The sequence below is a fragment of the Crocuta crocuta genome, unplaced genomic scaffold (assembly GCF_008692635.1).
Source record: "Crocuta crocuta isolate KB4526 unplaced genomic scaffold, BGI_CrCroc_1.0 scaffold89, whole genome shotgun sequence".
NCBI lineage: Eukaryota > Metazoa > Chordata > Mammalia > Carnivora > Hyaenidae > Crocuta > Crocuta crocuta.
In genome coordinates, this window is record NW_027551559.1 from 11589460 (window position 1) to 11606580 (window position 17121).

At 55.9% G+C, this 17121-nt stretch overlaps 1 protein-coding gene across 1 annotated transcript in view; it reads right to left on the reverse strand.

The window, feature by feature from the left end:
* Positions 1-483: 483 nt before the first annotated feature.
* PLEKHG4B (pleckstrin homology and RhoGEF domain containing G4B) overlaps positions 484-17121 on the reverse strand; it is an 82030-nt gene continuing 65392 nt past the window's right edge. Inside the window, exons 12-21 of the mRNA XM_077749410.1 lie at positions 15846-16606; positions 13095-13347; positions 11498-11587; positions 11190-11420; positions 9238-9408; positions 8409-8589; positions 6780-6887; positions 6283-6543; positions 3136-3272; positions 484-1427 (exon numbers count right to left, since the gene is read on the reverse strand). Coding sequence (XP_077605536.1) covers positions 1422-1427; positions 3136-3272; positions 6283-6543; positions 6780-6887; positions 8409-8589; positions 9238-9408; positions 11190-11420; positions 11498-11587; positions 13095-13347; positions 15846-16606 — 2199 coding nt within the window. The 3' untranslated portion in view covers positions 484-1421. The remainder of the gene's footprint in view (positions 1428-3135; positions 3273-6282; positions 6544-6779; positions 6888-8408; positions 8590-9237; positions 9409-11189; positions 11421-11497; positions 11588-13094; positions 13348-15845; positions 16607-17121) is intronic.

A 17121-nucleotide genomic window follows, 5' to 3' on the forward strand; every position in this document is an offset into this window, starting at 1 on the left:
GCGACCTCATTGTGCCCGCCTGTGGCGGCCGGAAGGCAGGACGGTGCTCTCCCCTTGCGAGTCTCCCAAAGATGTCCGCCCTTCTCACTTATTTTTAGCTGCAGCTGCTGTGAGCAGCTCGGAGCAGGCCCTCTGGTCATCTGACAGCTATTTTGGTCATAGATGCTTGTTTGGCTCTGGCCCTGGAGGTGTCAGCCAGTGGCCAGTCTGTCCTTGGGGCGCTCAGCTGGTGAAAGCAGAGCTGCCCGAGTGCTTGGCTAAGGGGCACCGGGCCCCTGACAAGTGCTGCCCGTGCCCACTGCAGGGGGTCCTGTGCTTGGGAGCTGCAGTGGGCACCACGGCCCCGCCGTGGACCAGGGGGACCGCAGACCAAGGCCCTCCTGCCCAAGGCCACGTCCCCGCAGAGCCAGGCTCCCGGGGTGAGGCGCGCGGGCGATGTCCCTGGGCACCGCAGGACCAAGCCAAGAGCAACGTGACTGCGGCTTAGAAAAACAGGCCCCATTTATTTATGTTCCTGAAGGTGAGAACAAGTCAGCATTGAAACAAAGTAGCAATGGAAACGGCTCAAAGCAGCTGGGAACCGCAAAGGCAAAGTCCCAAAGTCTCTCTGGTGCGGAGCCTGCCCGTCCCCGCCCCGTTCCAGGTGGCTGAAGTCTGGCGGTGCTGCCGCCCGGAGGATGCGCGTCTGTGGGGAAGACACCTGCCGCAGGAAACTCGTTAGAGGTCTGCCGTCTACGCAGGCTCTCCCTGCTTACTATCATTCTGCTGCGTTCGGTGAGGGGTGGTCCTCTCCGGGCCTTCTCTACAGCCCAGACCTCAGGCCCAGCTGCTCCAACGTGGGTCCCGGGCCTACAGGTGGTGACCAGGAGCCCCACTACCTACACGTGCCTTATCAAAAAAGAAAGGGAACCGGCATTCCAAATACGCTCAGGTGCACCCTGTGTCTGCGACACACCTCACTGGGGGCTACTAGGGAACCATCGCCCATGGGCCTCTGTGGCCTGGAAGGCCGGGAAGCCCGGTCCCAGAGGGCTCACCCTGCTCTGAGACACCCCAAGCCTGCCTGGGCCTCCCCATGGGAACCAGGGATCCGTGTGTTTCCTCCCCAGCCTCAGCACACCCCTCGGAGCACGGAGGGGTTCAGAGCAGTACAGGTGTGGGGTTCTGGGTAGCTGGCCCTCTGAGCCCGTGGACTGGGGTTGAAGAGTCGTGGAGGTGGAATGGCGGGAGGCGAGGTGATGGCCAGGCGGGCAGGGCCCACGGCGCGCTGACGGGGGGTGGCCAGCAGCTACGGCCTGGGTGCGTCAGGAGGTCCCAGCGTGAGTGCCTCATTCCCAGCCCTCAGGCACTGGTCTGGGCTGAGGGTCCTCTGCTCCATTTGACAGGGATTCTCCCTGGAAGGGCTGGCTCATCCAAATACCTCACAGCTGTGAAAAGAATGAGGGTCGTTACTCGTACCCCACAGCCCACCCCACCCAGCTGCTTGGTGCCCGGGACGTGGACAGCACAGAGTCCTTGGCTGGGAGGTGCTGCGTGAGGCCTCACGCCCTGCAAGGTGCTCTCAGACTCATGGACACACATCCATTTTTTAAAAGCACTTCAGGTGCACCTGGGAGGCACAGTCAGTTAAGCGACGGACTCTTGATCTCAGCTCAGGGCATGATCCCATGATTCATGAGTTCAAGCCCCACATTGGGCTTTGTGCTGACAGTGTAGCGCCTGCTTGGGATTCTCTCTCTCTCCTTCTCTCTGACCCTCCCCTGCGTGTGCTTTTTCTCTCTCAAAAAATAAATAAGTAAACATTAAACAATTTTTTTTTTTTAAAAAGTAGAAGCACTTGGGGCCAGCATGGGCGAGGTCAGGGTAACAGAGACAAGGGCATTCTCTGCAAGGCTGGCTGCACTCACGGTGGATTCATCCCTGGGTCTGGGTCCAGGCAGAGCCTACGGGCAGTCACCTCGGCTGGCATCACGATGCATTTAGAGGTAAAAACGTTCTGACCCTGAAACGTGTCAGTTCTGTTTGCTGTTCTGATCCCAGAACGTGAGTGCGTGTGTACCTCAGAGCACCACCCTCCAGCATGGCTCCAGGGCACGGGCTCTGTGAGTGGGTGTGGGGGAGGTACCCTGTTCTCAGAAGGGCAGGGTGCCAGGTTCCCCAGGAGCCTCTGCTGGGAGGGGTCCCCACTGGCTCCTGTGGCCAGGCTTCTGTGGCGTGACCACACCAGGGTCTGCGGGCCCTGTCCTCTCAGAGGAGTGAATGCCTCAACTCTCAGAAATCACCCTCTGCCACCCTCTTTGACATGGTTTCTAGGGGTATAGGCAGTGAGGTCCCCGGGAGGTTGGTCCAGGGACAAAGGGGAACAGCCCCGCTGGCCAGGGTGCTCCTCCCAGGGGGCTGTTAATGTCCAGCCACGTGACTGTGCGTGGGAGCATATGGAACAAGGCAGAGTCGCAGCCAGGCTGGGTGGCTGGTGGTGGCGTGTCCAGCATCTTAGGGTGACAATGGATGAGACTCCTCCCATTACTTCAGGGGAAGCCAAGACAGCCCCTCACCTAGGGAGTGTTTTGTCTGCCAGTCAAACCACTGGCCGAAGGGGAGGCATTCACCAATTAGAGCCCAGGTCACTGGTCATCACCAGTGACCTAGGCTCGTGGGCCAAAGACCTGTCTCCCATACTCTTGACTCAGCATACCCTCAGACTTGGCCCTTCCCTCCGATGCTGCCTAGAAGGCAGACTGGGTGTCTCCCCAGAACTGAGGGATGGCTCTCACAGAGTGGGGGGAATGAGGGTGTCTCCCCAGAACCAGGACAGTGCTTCCTGCAGTGGATGCGTGTATGACCTCGGGCTGGGTGAAGGTTGGCTGAGAAGGGCTCTGTGTGTGAGTAGACCCCCACCCTTTCTTGCCCTGGTCACCCCAGTCCCTCCCTCTCAGGGGCCATGTGTCTGCGTGTACACCCTGGGTGGTGTCTGCGCTCTCCTGTGCTCCCAACAGTAGCCAGGCACCCACGCTAAGAACACAGAGCGGCCAATCCTCGGGCACAAAGACCCATCAGGAGGACCCTGGGCAAGTCCTGAGCGTGCCCGGCAGCACCTGGGCCTCTTGCAGGGAGGTCTCAGGAGAGGGTACTCACGGTTGTGGTGAACTGGCTGTGGAGCTGCGGCTGGGAGCCCCTCCTGAGGACAGCAGGGGAGGCGCTCTGGTGGCCCTCCTCAGGGAACAGCCCTGGGAGCCCGAGGCCACCGGCCCCCAATGACGTGCACTCGGTCACTGCAAAGAGGGGCTGGGTCAGGGGTGGCTGCCCCTCTTGCCTCTGTGCTCGGCACTCAGGGCCCCCTGAAGCGTGTGAACAGAGAGCGAGGCCTGCCCTGTGTGCAGAGTTACTACAGGACGGCGTGGGGCGGGGTCAGAGCAGATGGGACAGCGCTGCTGGAGGCGACACCTTACGAGCAAGTGTCTCCTGACCCTGCTTTTCTGAAATCAGAGAAGACTGGGCGGGATGAGCTCAGGTGACCTCTCTACCGGCAGGAGGCCTCTGGCTCACACCAGGCAAGTCCAGGGGGAAAACCAAAAAATGAGGCCAAAGAAGGGCCACATGGCTTAAATAAAAAGCTGAAATAGGACAGGATGAGGTCTTGGCCTTAAAGGTCTCTTGGGGGCTGTACTGTATCACTGCACACAAGCCACGGCCACGGCCCTGCTGCATAGGCACAACTTCCATGTGGCAGGGGTGGGGGGTTCCCACACACTTCTGTGCAGGGATCTCAGTGCTGTCTCTGCACGGAGCCGAGATGGCTGAGCGGAGCCCTCCCGCATGGGCTAGGGAGCATGGCACCAGGAAAGTGCAGTGGCTCTGGGCTGGAATGTGGGTGTGCCCCCAGCCGTGCTCCCCCTGGGCCTGCCCGGAGAACGAGCCTGACCAAGGTGGCTGATGCTGTTCTGAGCAGGTGTGCAGCCCGTGGCACACCTGGGCACCCCCAGCAGGCTTCAGGCACACGCCTCCATCTGGGCAGAGATGCCTTTGTGGTCGGCGGTGCCCTCAGGGGTGTAGTCACGGTGGCAGCGGCCCAATGGGGGCCTGGGTGGATGCGGTCCCAGGCAGTGTTACCCTGAGGAGGGGCCTCCCTGGGCAGTGGAAAGGATTTCTCTGGAGAACCAGACACCTGTGGCCCTCCAGGCCACGTGTGTAGTGATTCCCCACACACAGGACACTAGGAAAGCAACCACTGACGCCCTGCCAACACGCCTGTTCCCTCCATGTGGAGGCTGGTGCTCAGAATATTCGGTGAGCGCAGGCCTCTCCGTGTGCAGTCGGCCAAGGGGGGACCTATGTGGGCGGCTATGAGACCGGACAGCGTGGACACAGTCTGCATGATACACGTGAGTCAATCACCAAAGGCTGCTTGTGCCCCATTCATATACCTGTGGTCACGGGTACGCTCAGCCCCGTCTCTACTTTCTCTTGTCAGCCCTTCTGTTCTCTCTTCTTTCTATGTTCTTTTGGATCGACCTTTCCTGAGGATCCCATTTCATCTCCCCTGTGGGTGTATTTGCTGTTAAATCTTTGCTTTGTTATATTAGGGGTCATTTGGGTTTAAAATGCAGATCTTCCTAGTTACAATCTGCCCCCAGTGGCATTCACACCTCCGCAATCGTGCACGGCTGAGAACCGCCACATTTCCATGGTTCTCTGCTGGGCCCAGGCACCACAGGTCTCTGGCATGTCACCCCTGTGTTCATTTGACCCCGTGCTATTCAAACAGCCACTGTTTGTTCCAGAGATTTAAACAGAAGAGCCTCCTTTCTGCAGCCTTTACTCCACCCCGTGTCACTGCCCTTCTCCTTGGGGTTGGCTGGTGAGGGAGGGTTCCAGCTGTCACATGCAGGAGCATTGCTTCACTTTGTCTCACTGTTCCTGAAAGACACATTTGTCATGCTGAACTTTGACGGTTGTCAGACAATGACGGCCCACAGCATTGTCTGCCGTGAGAAGTCCCTCTGGCTGCTTTCAAGATGTCTGTCGCCACTGGGTTTCCATTCTGTGTGCTTGGGGTTCACGGGTTTTCTTGGGCCCTTGGGTTTATACCTTTCATCAAGTCAGGGAAATATTCAGCCATTGTGCCTTCAGAGTCTTGTCCCTCCACTTTGGGGACTCCGGTACCTGTTTATTAGGTCGCTTGAAGTTGTCACACAGCTCACTGATGTTCTTCTTCCTTGATTCTCTGTGTGTTATTCTGGACAGCTTCTATTGATACATTTCCACTAACTTCTCTTCTGTCAAGTCTTACTTCCTGGTAACCCTACCCAGAGACATGTTCATCTCAGGTATTTGTGGCCTTTTATCTTAGATTGTCCGAGCTATCTTCCCTGTCATGTCTTCATGTTGTGGGCACCAGGGACACAGAATGATGGTGTGAATACCAGGACTGGCGATTTTAACAGGCACGTCAGTTCTGGCCGATGTTGCCTGATTGATTACTGCCCTTGTGGTGGTCTGTTTCCTACAACCTTGCATGCCTGATACTGGACAGTGTGAGTCTACCCTGTTGGCTGCTGGATAATCCTATAAATCTCCTTGAGGTTTGCTCTAGGATGCAGTGAGGTTACCTGCAAATGTCTTCCATCCATGACACGGTGGCAGGTCAGCAGCAGGTGCCAGTTCAACACCCTACCCTGACCAAGCCCCTCAGGGGACCTGCTGCTGCCCCAGGGATGAGGCTGCTGCTGTCTGTGCATTGGGGGTGGGGGGGGGAGGGGCAGAGGTTCTGGGCTGGGCGGCCTCCCCAGGTGCAGTGCTGACCAGCACTCTGCTGAGCCCAGACCCCAGAGGCCTCGCAATGCATGGGGCTCCCCTGGTCTGTCCTTCTCCACTGGGAGTCTGCAGGCTCCCTGCACTGCACCCGGGGGCTCTCAAGGCAGAAATCGGACCAATGACAGGGATGTGTGACACATCACATTCCTGCCTCTCAGGTCACTACCTTTGGTGCCAGATGTCCTATGTCTTAAAATCTTGTTTCACATGTTTTGTCTGTTTATGTTTTGTTTTGTCTGGTTTTTGTTTGCTTGCTTGTTTTAAATCTGCTTCCCATTACCTCATTTTGGGTGGAAGTAAAAATTTTTGTTGTTTGTTTTTATAATTAAAGAAAAATTAGAACGCGTTTGAAAGCTTTTGGAAGTGCACAGGAGCAAGTGAGATAAATGAGCACATGAACTGCCCCCGTCCCCAGAACCGGCTGTCAGGGGCCGGAGCGTGCCTGCCCCCGTGCCTAAGCACACTCACACGTGGAAGGCTGCCTCCCCGTCTCCTGCTCCAGCTCATCCTCCTCCTCGAAGCAGGTGCGCATGTCGTACGGCCAGGGGCAGGAGGCAGAGCCCCTCAGGGCTGGGCTGGCAGCAGCATGCAGGCCCAGGGGCCCCAGGGCAGAGGAGGACTGGCTGCCAGAGGAGGAGGTGCTGCTGTCTGAGATGGTAGAGTGTGGCCTCTTAAAGGAGGCAGCGTGGTCACAGGGGGGCACAGCTATGGGTGCTCGGCTCCGTGACTCTGGAAGGGGACAGAAAGCAGGTCAGTCTGGCTTTGGCTCCAAAAGTATAGTCCAGACTCGAGAACGAAATGGCCATCTGAAAGCTGACTGGTCCCTCTCACTGCAGTCATGTCAGGCACGATGTGGCCACCACTCGTCCAGGCCACCATGCTGGCCTTTGGGGCCCACAGTGGGTGCCGGGGCCTGAGTCTGAGCCGGTGGGACAGAGTGAGGGTGAGGGCTGAGGCCACATTACCTGCCCCCTTCCTGATGGCCCGATCACTTATGGCTGCATCGCTGGGCTGGATGTCCGTGAACGGTTTGTTGCCCATCCCCATTGACACCATTTCCTGCATTCTGAGCTCTAAAACAGAACAAGGTAGGACAATTTTCCCAGCAACTGCTTGGCTTTGACACCATGCCTGATGATGCTCTGCACCCAACACCGTCTGTCCAGACTGGGAGCATGTCGGGGCCTGGCCCAGCCCCCTCCCCAAATGTCGTTGGGGGGCCAAGGTGGTGGGGCTCCTGTTTGGGCACATGCATGTGGTCTGGCCTCACGGTGGCTTCTCTCGAGGAGCTCAAGGGAGCAAACAAGAAAAAGGAGGACACGGGGCCTGGGTGTCCCACTGGGGAGAGAAGGGAGGTGTCCCCTGTCCCCATGAAGGACAGTTTGCTGCACAGCAGGCCCAGCTTGCAGGAGACACATGGCTGCCAGAAAGACAAACTGACAGATGTCTGCATGTCTTTGAATATTGAGCATAGGATAAGAATCTGAGAATGAGTTAATCCCTAGTAAAACCAAGCCAAGAAAAACAAATATAATGATTATAGTTGGTAGGATAGTGGGGAGGGAGGGACAGGAACCGAGGAGATTGGGGAGAGCAACCGGGACAAGGCCAGGGGGGCTTCCTGCTGCGTGCAAGGGCTGGCTCTGCTCCAAGGAGACTAAGGGGCCAGTGAGTATCTGAGCAAAGTCACAACGCAACACACCATGTAGGCACATGCATGTGTACATGTGTGTATGCACACACATGTGCATGTGTATATATGTGTGCAGGGAGGGGTCTACCCTTTGAAGGAAGCTGCTGGGGGGAAGCCGTATGGCATCTCTGATAACAGGTCAAGGCTCTGGTCAAGGCAACTGCTGCTAAAGGGGCCAGGTAGTTGTGTTTAGGTGTTTGGACCTTGGAGCCCTTGGAGTATCTCAGACCTGGGGGGTCAGAGCTGCCATCAGGAGGGCCATCTTGGAGAAGCCGCTATGTAGATGACATTTGCAGATGGCAGACCGGATGAAATGCCACCCTGTGGGTGTGAACAGAGATGAAACTGGGGGGTCGAGGGGAAGAGGAACGAAGGGGGCTGACTTGCAGGCACAGGAAGCCTGGGTGGGGTCCTGGCACACGGTGCATGGTGCCTTACAGAGGCGTCCCTTACCTTGAGGGAGGCCACAGGCTGTCCACCAGCCCGTCTTCCAGGAGGACATGGTGCTTTGACAACAGGGTGGGGTAGAAAGCTGACCCCAGTGAGCCTAAGGTGTCATAGGGCAGCGTCATGACAACCTCTCTGGAGCTGCCGTGGTGTGGGGACAGGGGCTTTGTTTACACATGTGTTTGTGTGCTGATGGAAGGATTCCAGCCATTTCCACATAAATGGTGCTGACTGAGGGGCCCTCCCAGGGACACCTGGGCCCTAGGGCTCTGCGGGGGCAGCCTGGCCCATACTGGCCCCAAACACCTACCCAGGTCCAACCCACTAACCCCTGAACCCAGTCCCTGACCCCATGCCCCTAGCCTGAACTTAGCCCCTAACCCTTGGCCCCAAACCTCCACTCCAGGGCCAGAGCCCTCAACACAGAGCTGCTCTGCACAGTCCTCTCGCCCACCTCTATTCCGCAGAGCCTGCCGCCACAGGATCTGCCCCAACACATGGGTCCAGGCTGTCTTGACCTCTGCAGAGCTGGCCTGGAGAACGTAGGTGTCCTGGGGTTTCCGCCGTCTGCGGAACCAGATCTCAAACCTCAGGCCGGTGTCTCCAACGTTCTCCGTCATGCCAATCTCGGCTGTCTGCAGCACAAGCAGGGGCGGCAGCATCAGCAACCACGGATCCCACTGAGCACTCCCTGCTGACTGACCGACCCCAGCACTTCAGTGGTGGGGTCCTTTCACCCAGGCACCAAACGGTGGGGACGAGGCAGGATGGGGCCCACAGGATGAACTGGGTTCCATTACTGTGCACTGGCTCCCTCTTGGAGCCTCAGTTTCCCCACTGGAGAAAGGAAGGCTGGACTGGAAGGTTCTGTGGCTGCCGCACCAGATGGGACTACAGAACCCCATCTGATACACTCCTCGGCATTGGCAGGTAAGGGCTTATGGGCCTGGGACCCTCTCAGGAGCTCTCAAGCTCAGAACCTCAGTCAGGGGAAGGTCACACCTACAGACATGCCCAGGGAACACTTCCCCCTCGCCTGAAACGAAGTTGCCGACTGAGGAGACTTTTTCCAGCCTCTGAACCAGTACATGCAACTATAAAGGACAAGCATCTCCTTGCAGCTTTTGAAGGCCTGAGGTTTTCAAAGCTCAGACACAGAATCCCGTGTCCCTGCTCATACCCAGCACACCAGGCCCTGACGCCCAGCGCACCGGGCCCTGACACCCAGCACACCAGGTCCTGATAGATACCCAGCGGCACCAGGTGAGAGGCAGGCGTGTTACCTTGAAGGACTGTTTGTACGCGTAAGTGTCGTAGCCTCCGTCCACCTTTTTGGTCTTGCTAAACAGGATAAGGTCTTCAAAGAGGAAGACATGCCTCAGATACTTTTTCCTTCCACAGCAAACGATAAACTCGTCCTGGCACCTCAGCTGCCCCTGCTCCTTCAGATTTACCTGCAGATGGAGCAAGTCTCCCTCAGGGACAGTGGGACCCCCAGAGAGGGGAGAGGGGCTGGAGGTGAAATCGATCACCCACAGTGAGTGATTCAATCAATGATGCCTATAATGAAGCCTCCATAGAACCCCAAAGGATGGGGCTTGAGTGAACAGGTGGGATGCGCAGAGCGGGCATGGAAACTCTGCGCCCGTCTCCACATATCTAGCCCTGTGCCTCTCTTCCATCTGTCTGTTCCTGAGTTATGCCCTTTATGACACACTGGCAATGTCATAAGTACACTGCTTCTCTGGGTTCTGACCTTTGCGACTGGTGTGTGCAGTGCAGGTCAGGGGCAGTCTTGTGGAATGGAGCCCTTACCTGAGGGATCTCATGCTATGTCCAGGCAGATGATGTCAGGATTGAGTTGAATTATAGGACATCCAGCTGGTATCTGAGAATTTTTCAAATGTATGGGGGAAAACTCACACATTGTAACTGCTGCCAAACCCTCCGGGTCGGGGCTCCTGCTGGTCTGCATGGAGGTTACAGTGAAAACCCCTCTCTTAAATTCTGAAAGCCCTTATGTTCATTTGAATGGAAGCCCCCTTGTTGATGTGGTGTTAGAGACTCACTCATTACTAGAGATAAACCCCAGTGTGGCTGACCTGGCATTCAGTTATGAATTCTGCATCTGAGCTGCCCCTTCGCTCCCCAGAAATCCCTCCAAGCTGTGGTCTGGGCTGATGGCTATGTGAGAAGGCGCGGCCTCCATGCCCTGGCCAGGCTCCCTTCGTGGAGTATATCCCAAACCATGGCCACCAATGCTAAGTTTCTCCCATAACCTTCCAGCCCACGGACAGATCTGTCCTTGGGTTACCTGAGAACAGCTGGTCCAATCCCAAATTACTCAGCTGTGCCTGCTGAATGGAGGGTTTAAGAGGCCTGTGGGTTCTGTGAGTGACCATGCTGGGGTGCCCTGAGTCCTCCATGGCTACTCACAGCCACAGAAGTCACTGGAGAACTATACTTTGTGCCAGACTCCATCACGGGTGCTGACCGTAGCCATGGATCTGCCTTCTCCAGCTGACATCAGGAGACCCACCTCCAAGCCCAGGTAGGGTGGAAGGGCAGGGGCACGATGTCGGCACACCCCCAGCCAAGTCCGTGCACAGGCTAGTTCACCGGGCGGGGTGCCCAGCGTTGGCAGTAGGAGGACATCCATATGGGGTGGTGGCCTGGGGGCTGTGCTGCATCATGGTGGCCAGAAGGGTCCAGGCTCAGATTCTTGCTCACAAAACTCTTAATGCTGTTTTTAAGCAGGGCACCCACATTTTCATTTTGTGCCAGGAATTCTGTGGCTGTCCCTCTGAATGTCAGACACAGGGGCTCTGCCAGAGAAAGGGCTCCTCTTCTGCCTATGCTGGTCCCCCCATGCTACTGTGACAGGGTGGGGCATGGATGCCGGCCCTCAGCACCCGAGCAGAGAGGCTAGCAGCATGGGATGAGCCAATGTTGGCTTGCCCCAAGCCCGACGGCCCAAATTTTCGTGCATCCGTTGTGTTCACGTAGCCCTAATAAACAGACGGTGAGCCAGTTAAAGCCCGCCTGCTATTCACACCCTGCAGCTGCTGCTCCAGTTGCCTGGACAGGAAGCCCCTCTCTGCTCCCCTCACCTGCCAGGCCCCTTGAGAGTTCTCGAGCTTCAGGAAACTCGCTCCAGGGAGAGCACATGTGTTCTGACCCCAGGTTACGTCTTTCCTGAACTCCTGAGAGCCCACCAGGGCCTCAGGGCACTTACATCACAGCCTCGGACTGCGTCCATTGCCAATAGGTCATTGCCGTGGCGCAGCTGGAAGCGGACCACGCCCTCAGCAGCCCGAAGCTCGCCTAGCTCCTGCTCCCAGGCGGGGCAGCAGCTGGCCTCCCTGACCAGGTCCTGGAGCAGCAGTGCGTACTTGCCCATGCGCTGCACGGGCTTCAGCAGGTAGGAGGCCAAGTCCATCTTGTCTCCCAGCTCCCGCTGCTTGTCCTGCAAGGGCCGGGGCGAGAGGGTCAGCCCCTGAGCCAGGTGGGGGGCAGCGCGGCTCGCGGGGTTGGGGGGGTGACCTTGAAGAAGGCGTTGCCTTGGCTGTAGAGCAGGGCATCTGACCGGGGCTTGTTCTTGCTGTAAAGTGCGTACATGCCAAACTGTTCCTCCTGCAAAAGGGGAGGGCACCATGCACCTGAGTTGGGGGCTGGGGTCAGAGTCTATGCCCCTCCCTTCCCCCTCCGTGCGNGTTGATAATATAAAACAACACAGAGTTCATCTTGTGGCTAAAAGCACCTTCTTAGAAATAGCTGAATTAAAAATAGAACTATCCTATGACCCAGCAATTGCACTATTACTAGGTATTTATCCAAAGGATGCAAAAATGCTTGNTGCATTATGATCCTCTGGGCTTCCCAGCCTCCGGGGGCTGCTCAGGTCAGGGTCAGAGTTCTACAGGGTCAGAGTTCTAGAGGGAGAGGGAGTCCTCACAGGGCTGGCCTGGGAAGTGGCATGGAGAGCCTTTGTTCATTAACGGTCAAGAACTAAAGTTGCGTCAACAGGTAGAATTCTCACCATTGTAATAGCCAAAATTATGGAAAGAGCCCAAAAGTCAATTGACTGATGAATGGACAAAGATGTATATATATTTACAATGGAACAGTATTTAACGANCACTCATATGCGGAATTAAAGAAACACACCAGATGAGCATAGGGGAAAAGAAGGAAAAATAAATAAGATAAAAAGAGAGGGAGGCAAATCATAAGAGGCTTTTAAATACAGAGAACAAACTGAGGGTTGCTGGAGGTAGGTGGGTGGGGGTGGGCATTAAGGAGGGCACTTGCTGGGATGAGCACCAGCTGTCATATGTAAGTAATGGGTAAGCAGGGTTCTACTCCTGAAGCCAAGACTACACGGTATGCTAAGTAATCTGAATTTAAATTTTAAAAAGTTGCCACGTGAGATTTCTTTCATCCTTGGTCACTTCTGTCCTAATTTACATAATAACGCTGAGGCCGAAGTCTCATCGGCACACAACACAAATGCCGCTGGGTCCCCGGTGTCTAAAACACTGCTTGGTAACTTGGTGAAAGCTTTTCTCCTCAGAATGAATTAAGAATCTTATTAAAGACGCAGATAGGGAGATGTCCCACATTCACTGATGAGAAGACACTTATCAAGGAGGGAGCAGCCTTTCTCCAGCTAATGTGCACACTCTATGAACTTCTGTCAAAACCCTGACTGGACTTGCTCAGAGCTCGCCGGGCTGGCCTGAGCTACACCTGCAAGGGGGCCAGGAAGCAAACTGGTTTGGGGAGGTGCTGTTGACTGATTACCTCAAGTCGTGAGAAGTGGGGCTCCCCACAGAATTAGGTGTGATGATGCAAGTGAAACCCTCAGTGTCATGTGGCTTGGGGGAGCCAAGGGTGCCTTCAGATGACACTGAGCAAAAGGTCCAGTGAGATCAGGCCCACAAGCGTCTTGTCTATTTTGGGCATCTGTTTATTGGCAGGTCTTACATACTCTTAGTGACACATTTCCTACATCTGGTCTGCAGTGATCCAAATTACCTGAAATGTGGCGTCACCAGACCCAGCCTCTCCGAGGGCACCCTGGGTTGGTGGCACCTCGGTCTACCCCACTGGTGCCAGCGCCCAGGAAGGAGGGACTCACGTGTCTCAGGAACCCGCGGCCCGCTGCCAAGGGGCAGGGCTGGCAGCGCTCCAGCTCCGCAAGGAAATGCTGGTGGTGGAAGTCATAGAGCTTCTCCAGGTTCCCAAAGATAATGCTGTGCTTCCCTCGAAGGTCCTGAGGCAGGTCTGTCCTTTCCATTTCTGGAAAATAGTTGTCGATGACATATCCTAAGGACCTAACATACTCCCTCTCCGTGGAAACCATCTCCGCCATTATGTGCTGCAGTCGGCTGCTGGAAGACAGAGAGGCAGGTGGACACTCAGCGGGCGTGGGCCACAGCCTCGCCCCAGGCCTCGAGAGAGCCCATGTCCCCGCTGTTGCTGCTTCACACAGAAACAAAACACTCTGCAAACCCAGAGGAGTAAACATGATTATTCGTGGGCAGGAAAACCTTTGTGATTAAGTCTTCTGTTCAGCAATGAATGCTAAGTGTGCTTTGTTCCCTGGCACTGCTCCTTCGACATGAACGAATGAGATGAGAAAAATAGGGCAGGAACGTGTATCAGAAAGAAACTGGTTGCATGAAACATTTCTGGCTTATTGATCATACCTTTTAGGATAAAAGATCCTGTTAGAAAATGAAAAGGAGAGATTCCCAGGTCCCCTAACTTCAACCTGGAGCCGTGAGGTTCCTCATTCACATATGGTTTGATCCTGGCACCCTCTGCACAGAGAGCTGTGGCAGCAGGGAGATTCGAACACTGCACAGAAAGCTGTGGTGGGGATTTATGAGAAGACGGTTTCTGATGCACACGGACCGCTAACCTACCAGAAGGGATTTCTGAAAACTCAGCTTAATGGTGTAGAGACATCTGACCCAGAGGCCGAGGGGAAGCAGCTGGAGTAGAAGATGCAGAGCAGATGGGCCCAGGGCACAGCAGAGATGGGCTACAGCGGGGCAGCTCCCTCTTCCCTGCCGTGCAGAGGGTTCCCTGGGCTCCTGCTGCTGTGGTCCAAGCACGGACAGTGTCTCTGCTGCACACAGCACTTCTGGAGGCACCGAGAGGAGGTGGTGAAGCGGGCGCTCCACCCTGCTAGCAATGAGGCACCTAACTCTTGCCTTGTTTAACAGCATTCTGCCAGCAACCTTCCTGATTACTCAATCTTGATAATGCTAATGGGGGCTGGTAGATCTTCTTCTGCCTTTCCTTGTATTTACTTGTTTGGCTTTTTTTAAATGGAAAACAATTAGAAGCAACCAATGACAGGAAAGGCACCTGTGGTCAGAAATGCTTTTAAATGCACCCCATTTGCAGCTGAAGCGCTGGTGCCTTATCACACTCACATAACAGATTTTACAAATTCCGATTGTTTCTCAGGAGGCGGCACCTGCTGGCTGGTCACAAATGGTTCTGCTGGCGCACGTGGCCTGGAGGTGTCCCCGCAAACTCGAGGCCCCAGTACCCACTGCCACCTGTCAGCATCTGCCCAATACAGGCACCCTTAAATATTCAGAAACAAAACTAGTATGGTCCGGGGGTTTGGAACAAATTAATTGGAAATTGCCTCATGAGGGCTTAATGTCTAGAAAGATCTTGAGAAATGGGCGAAGTGACAGGAACTCTATCTGGACAACTGGCAGAAGGGCCTGGGTTTTCTGGGAAGACGGTCAGTTTAATGCTCTCTCCTGCCTGAGGAGGAAGTGCTCCCTCGCCAGTGAGCTATGGAACCTGACCTTGGGTTGGTGGGTCTACGGCATATGTGGGTTGGACGCGGGCACCTGTCTCCAGGGGCAGAGGCAGGACGGCTTCCCAGACCTGTCCCACTGGCCGTGACCAGAGGGGCGCTTGGCGAGTGGGGGGCATTCTGTGCCTCTGAAGGCTTTAAGATGAGCTCAGGGCAGCTGGAGAGGGGTTCTTCCCAGAGCTTCCACCCCTCCGGGAAACCCACTCAGGTGCTCCCAAACGAAACCTTCCTGTTGCACCTAAGGCTCCTCCCTGAACCAGGTACACTGTAACCGCCTAAATCTGAAACATACAGATGTGTTTTAGGAGAGTGTTGGGTGATCACCTCAGTTCAGACGTGTTCTCTGTATGAGGAGGAAACAGTCCACCAACCAAACGAGTAAGGAAGACTAGATGACACCTGTGGCCCACGCTGCTCACTATAAAAATGGACTAAGGACCCCAGGGGCCAGGCTGTGAGACGAGGTGAATGGGGCACAGTTCTTGCCCACTTTTTAGTCCTAACAGTGAATAAAAAGTATCTTTTTATAAACACCTTCTTAAAGATTTAACAAATTTATACAGGCATCTCCATTTGGGCAATGGATAAATGCACACACACTTCAACTCGTCACATGGTGGCCGAGAGCCTGGGGTGCAGTGTTGGGGCATGCTGGTCTCAATGCTGAAAGGCTTTTTTTTTTTAAAGTAATTTTTTAAAAGTAATTCTTAAGGTAATTTCTTCATCTTGTAGGTGTGGTTTGCTTATTGTGATTTTCTATAAATGGGCCTGAATGATGGGAGCTGGCCACTTAACCATCAGCGTGGGTGAGCTGGGTGAACACAAGCCATGAAATAGGAAGCAGTTTTCAATGACGGTTCTGAACACGGGGAGGTAAGTAGCATCTTGCCTAAAATCAAACAAAAGAGGGCCGCCTGGGCAGGACAAGGTGGACCTGGAGAGAGGTCTGTGGATGTTCTACTTTGTGGAAGTGCATTCAGTGGCTTTGGGTCTCTGGCACCCACTGACCGCTAGGCCCAAAGGCTGGATGACTGTCCACCTCACCTTCCTGCTTGCCTCCTCCTGTCCTCCTCGGAGGGGTGGGTCCTGCAGGGAGAGGACAGACTCCGGCTCCGGGTGACCAGGGGGCTCTCGGCACGGGGCCTCGGTGGGGGGTTCTTCTCTGAGGCCACGGTGCTGGTCACCTCCAGGCCACTGATGAAAACCCCAGTGTGGCCTGGCCAGTGGGAGTCCCGGGGGCCACTGTCAAGCGGTGGAACCTCAAAGCTTTGTGTTTTTCTCATAATTTTCTTCAAGGGATATTTCTTGGGGTGGGTGGTAGGTGTCTGGATGGGCTCGGAGGAGCAGGTAGGGCTGCCGTCTGGGGAATGCACCCCCGGGGCCAGGGGCTCACCCTCCTGCCTGCAGAGAGCGGCTTGTCCAGGAAGGCCCGGCAGCGGTTGGGCGCGCTCTCCAGTGTGGCTCTCCGGGGCAGGGGGGGGCGTCCAAGATGGCTCACAGTGCCTCCCCTCAGCCCCCTGGGCAAGCTCATGCTGCGGGGGGCTCCAGCCCAGAGGTGGGGCCCCAGGGTCCGGGGCAGCCCCAGAAGGGGCCTCTGGGGAGCAGAGTCGGGTCTGCTGGCTCTGCAGCTGTAAGCGCTGCCACGGCGGCAGTGCCCGCCAGCCGCCCAGGCCTGCCTCCACTGTGCTTGCCCTGGGGAAGCTCTGTGCAGGCAGCTCCGTGGCCTCCTGGTGACAGCTCTTCAGATACTCAGTGACCCGCTCGGGGCCTAGGTGTTCCAGGCACTGCAGCATCCACCCATCCACCTGCACAGCAAAGGAGGGTGCTGGTCAGGGCAGTGGAGCACTGTCAGCCCCACCCAATCTCATGTAGCTGAGCCAGCTCCAGTGAGCCCAGGCCGTGCTCCTTCTGGTCTCCAGGTACTCCAAATCAAGCACCAGGGAGAGCCAGGTGGCCAGAGCAAGAGGAAGACCCTTCTGCTCACAGAGGCAGCTGCCAGCTGGACTGGCCCCAAGGGTAGACAAGATGATTTTGTGCCTGAGCTCAATGGGGTCTTAATCCTCCACCGTCCCCAAAAGCAGCAGGTGTGGTTGTCCCAGGGCCATGGGATGCCAGGGCTGGATAGACCATGAAATCAGTGATTCCATACTTGTGCCTGGTGTGAGTGAGAGGCCACGGCAGTGGGACAGAGAGTCCCCACCCTGCGCTGGCCTTCCCTGACCCCTTGGACCCCACCAAAAGGAGCTGCCCTCTTGGGGTCTCTGGTATTAAGAAGACTTTTATAGCTGAGCCAGCAAACACAGAAAAGTTCATGTGTTGA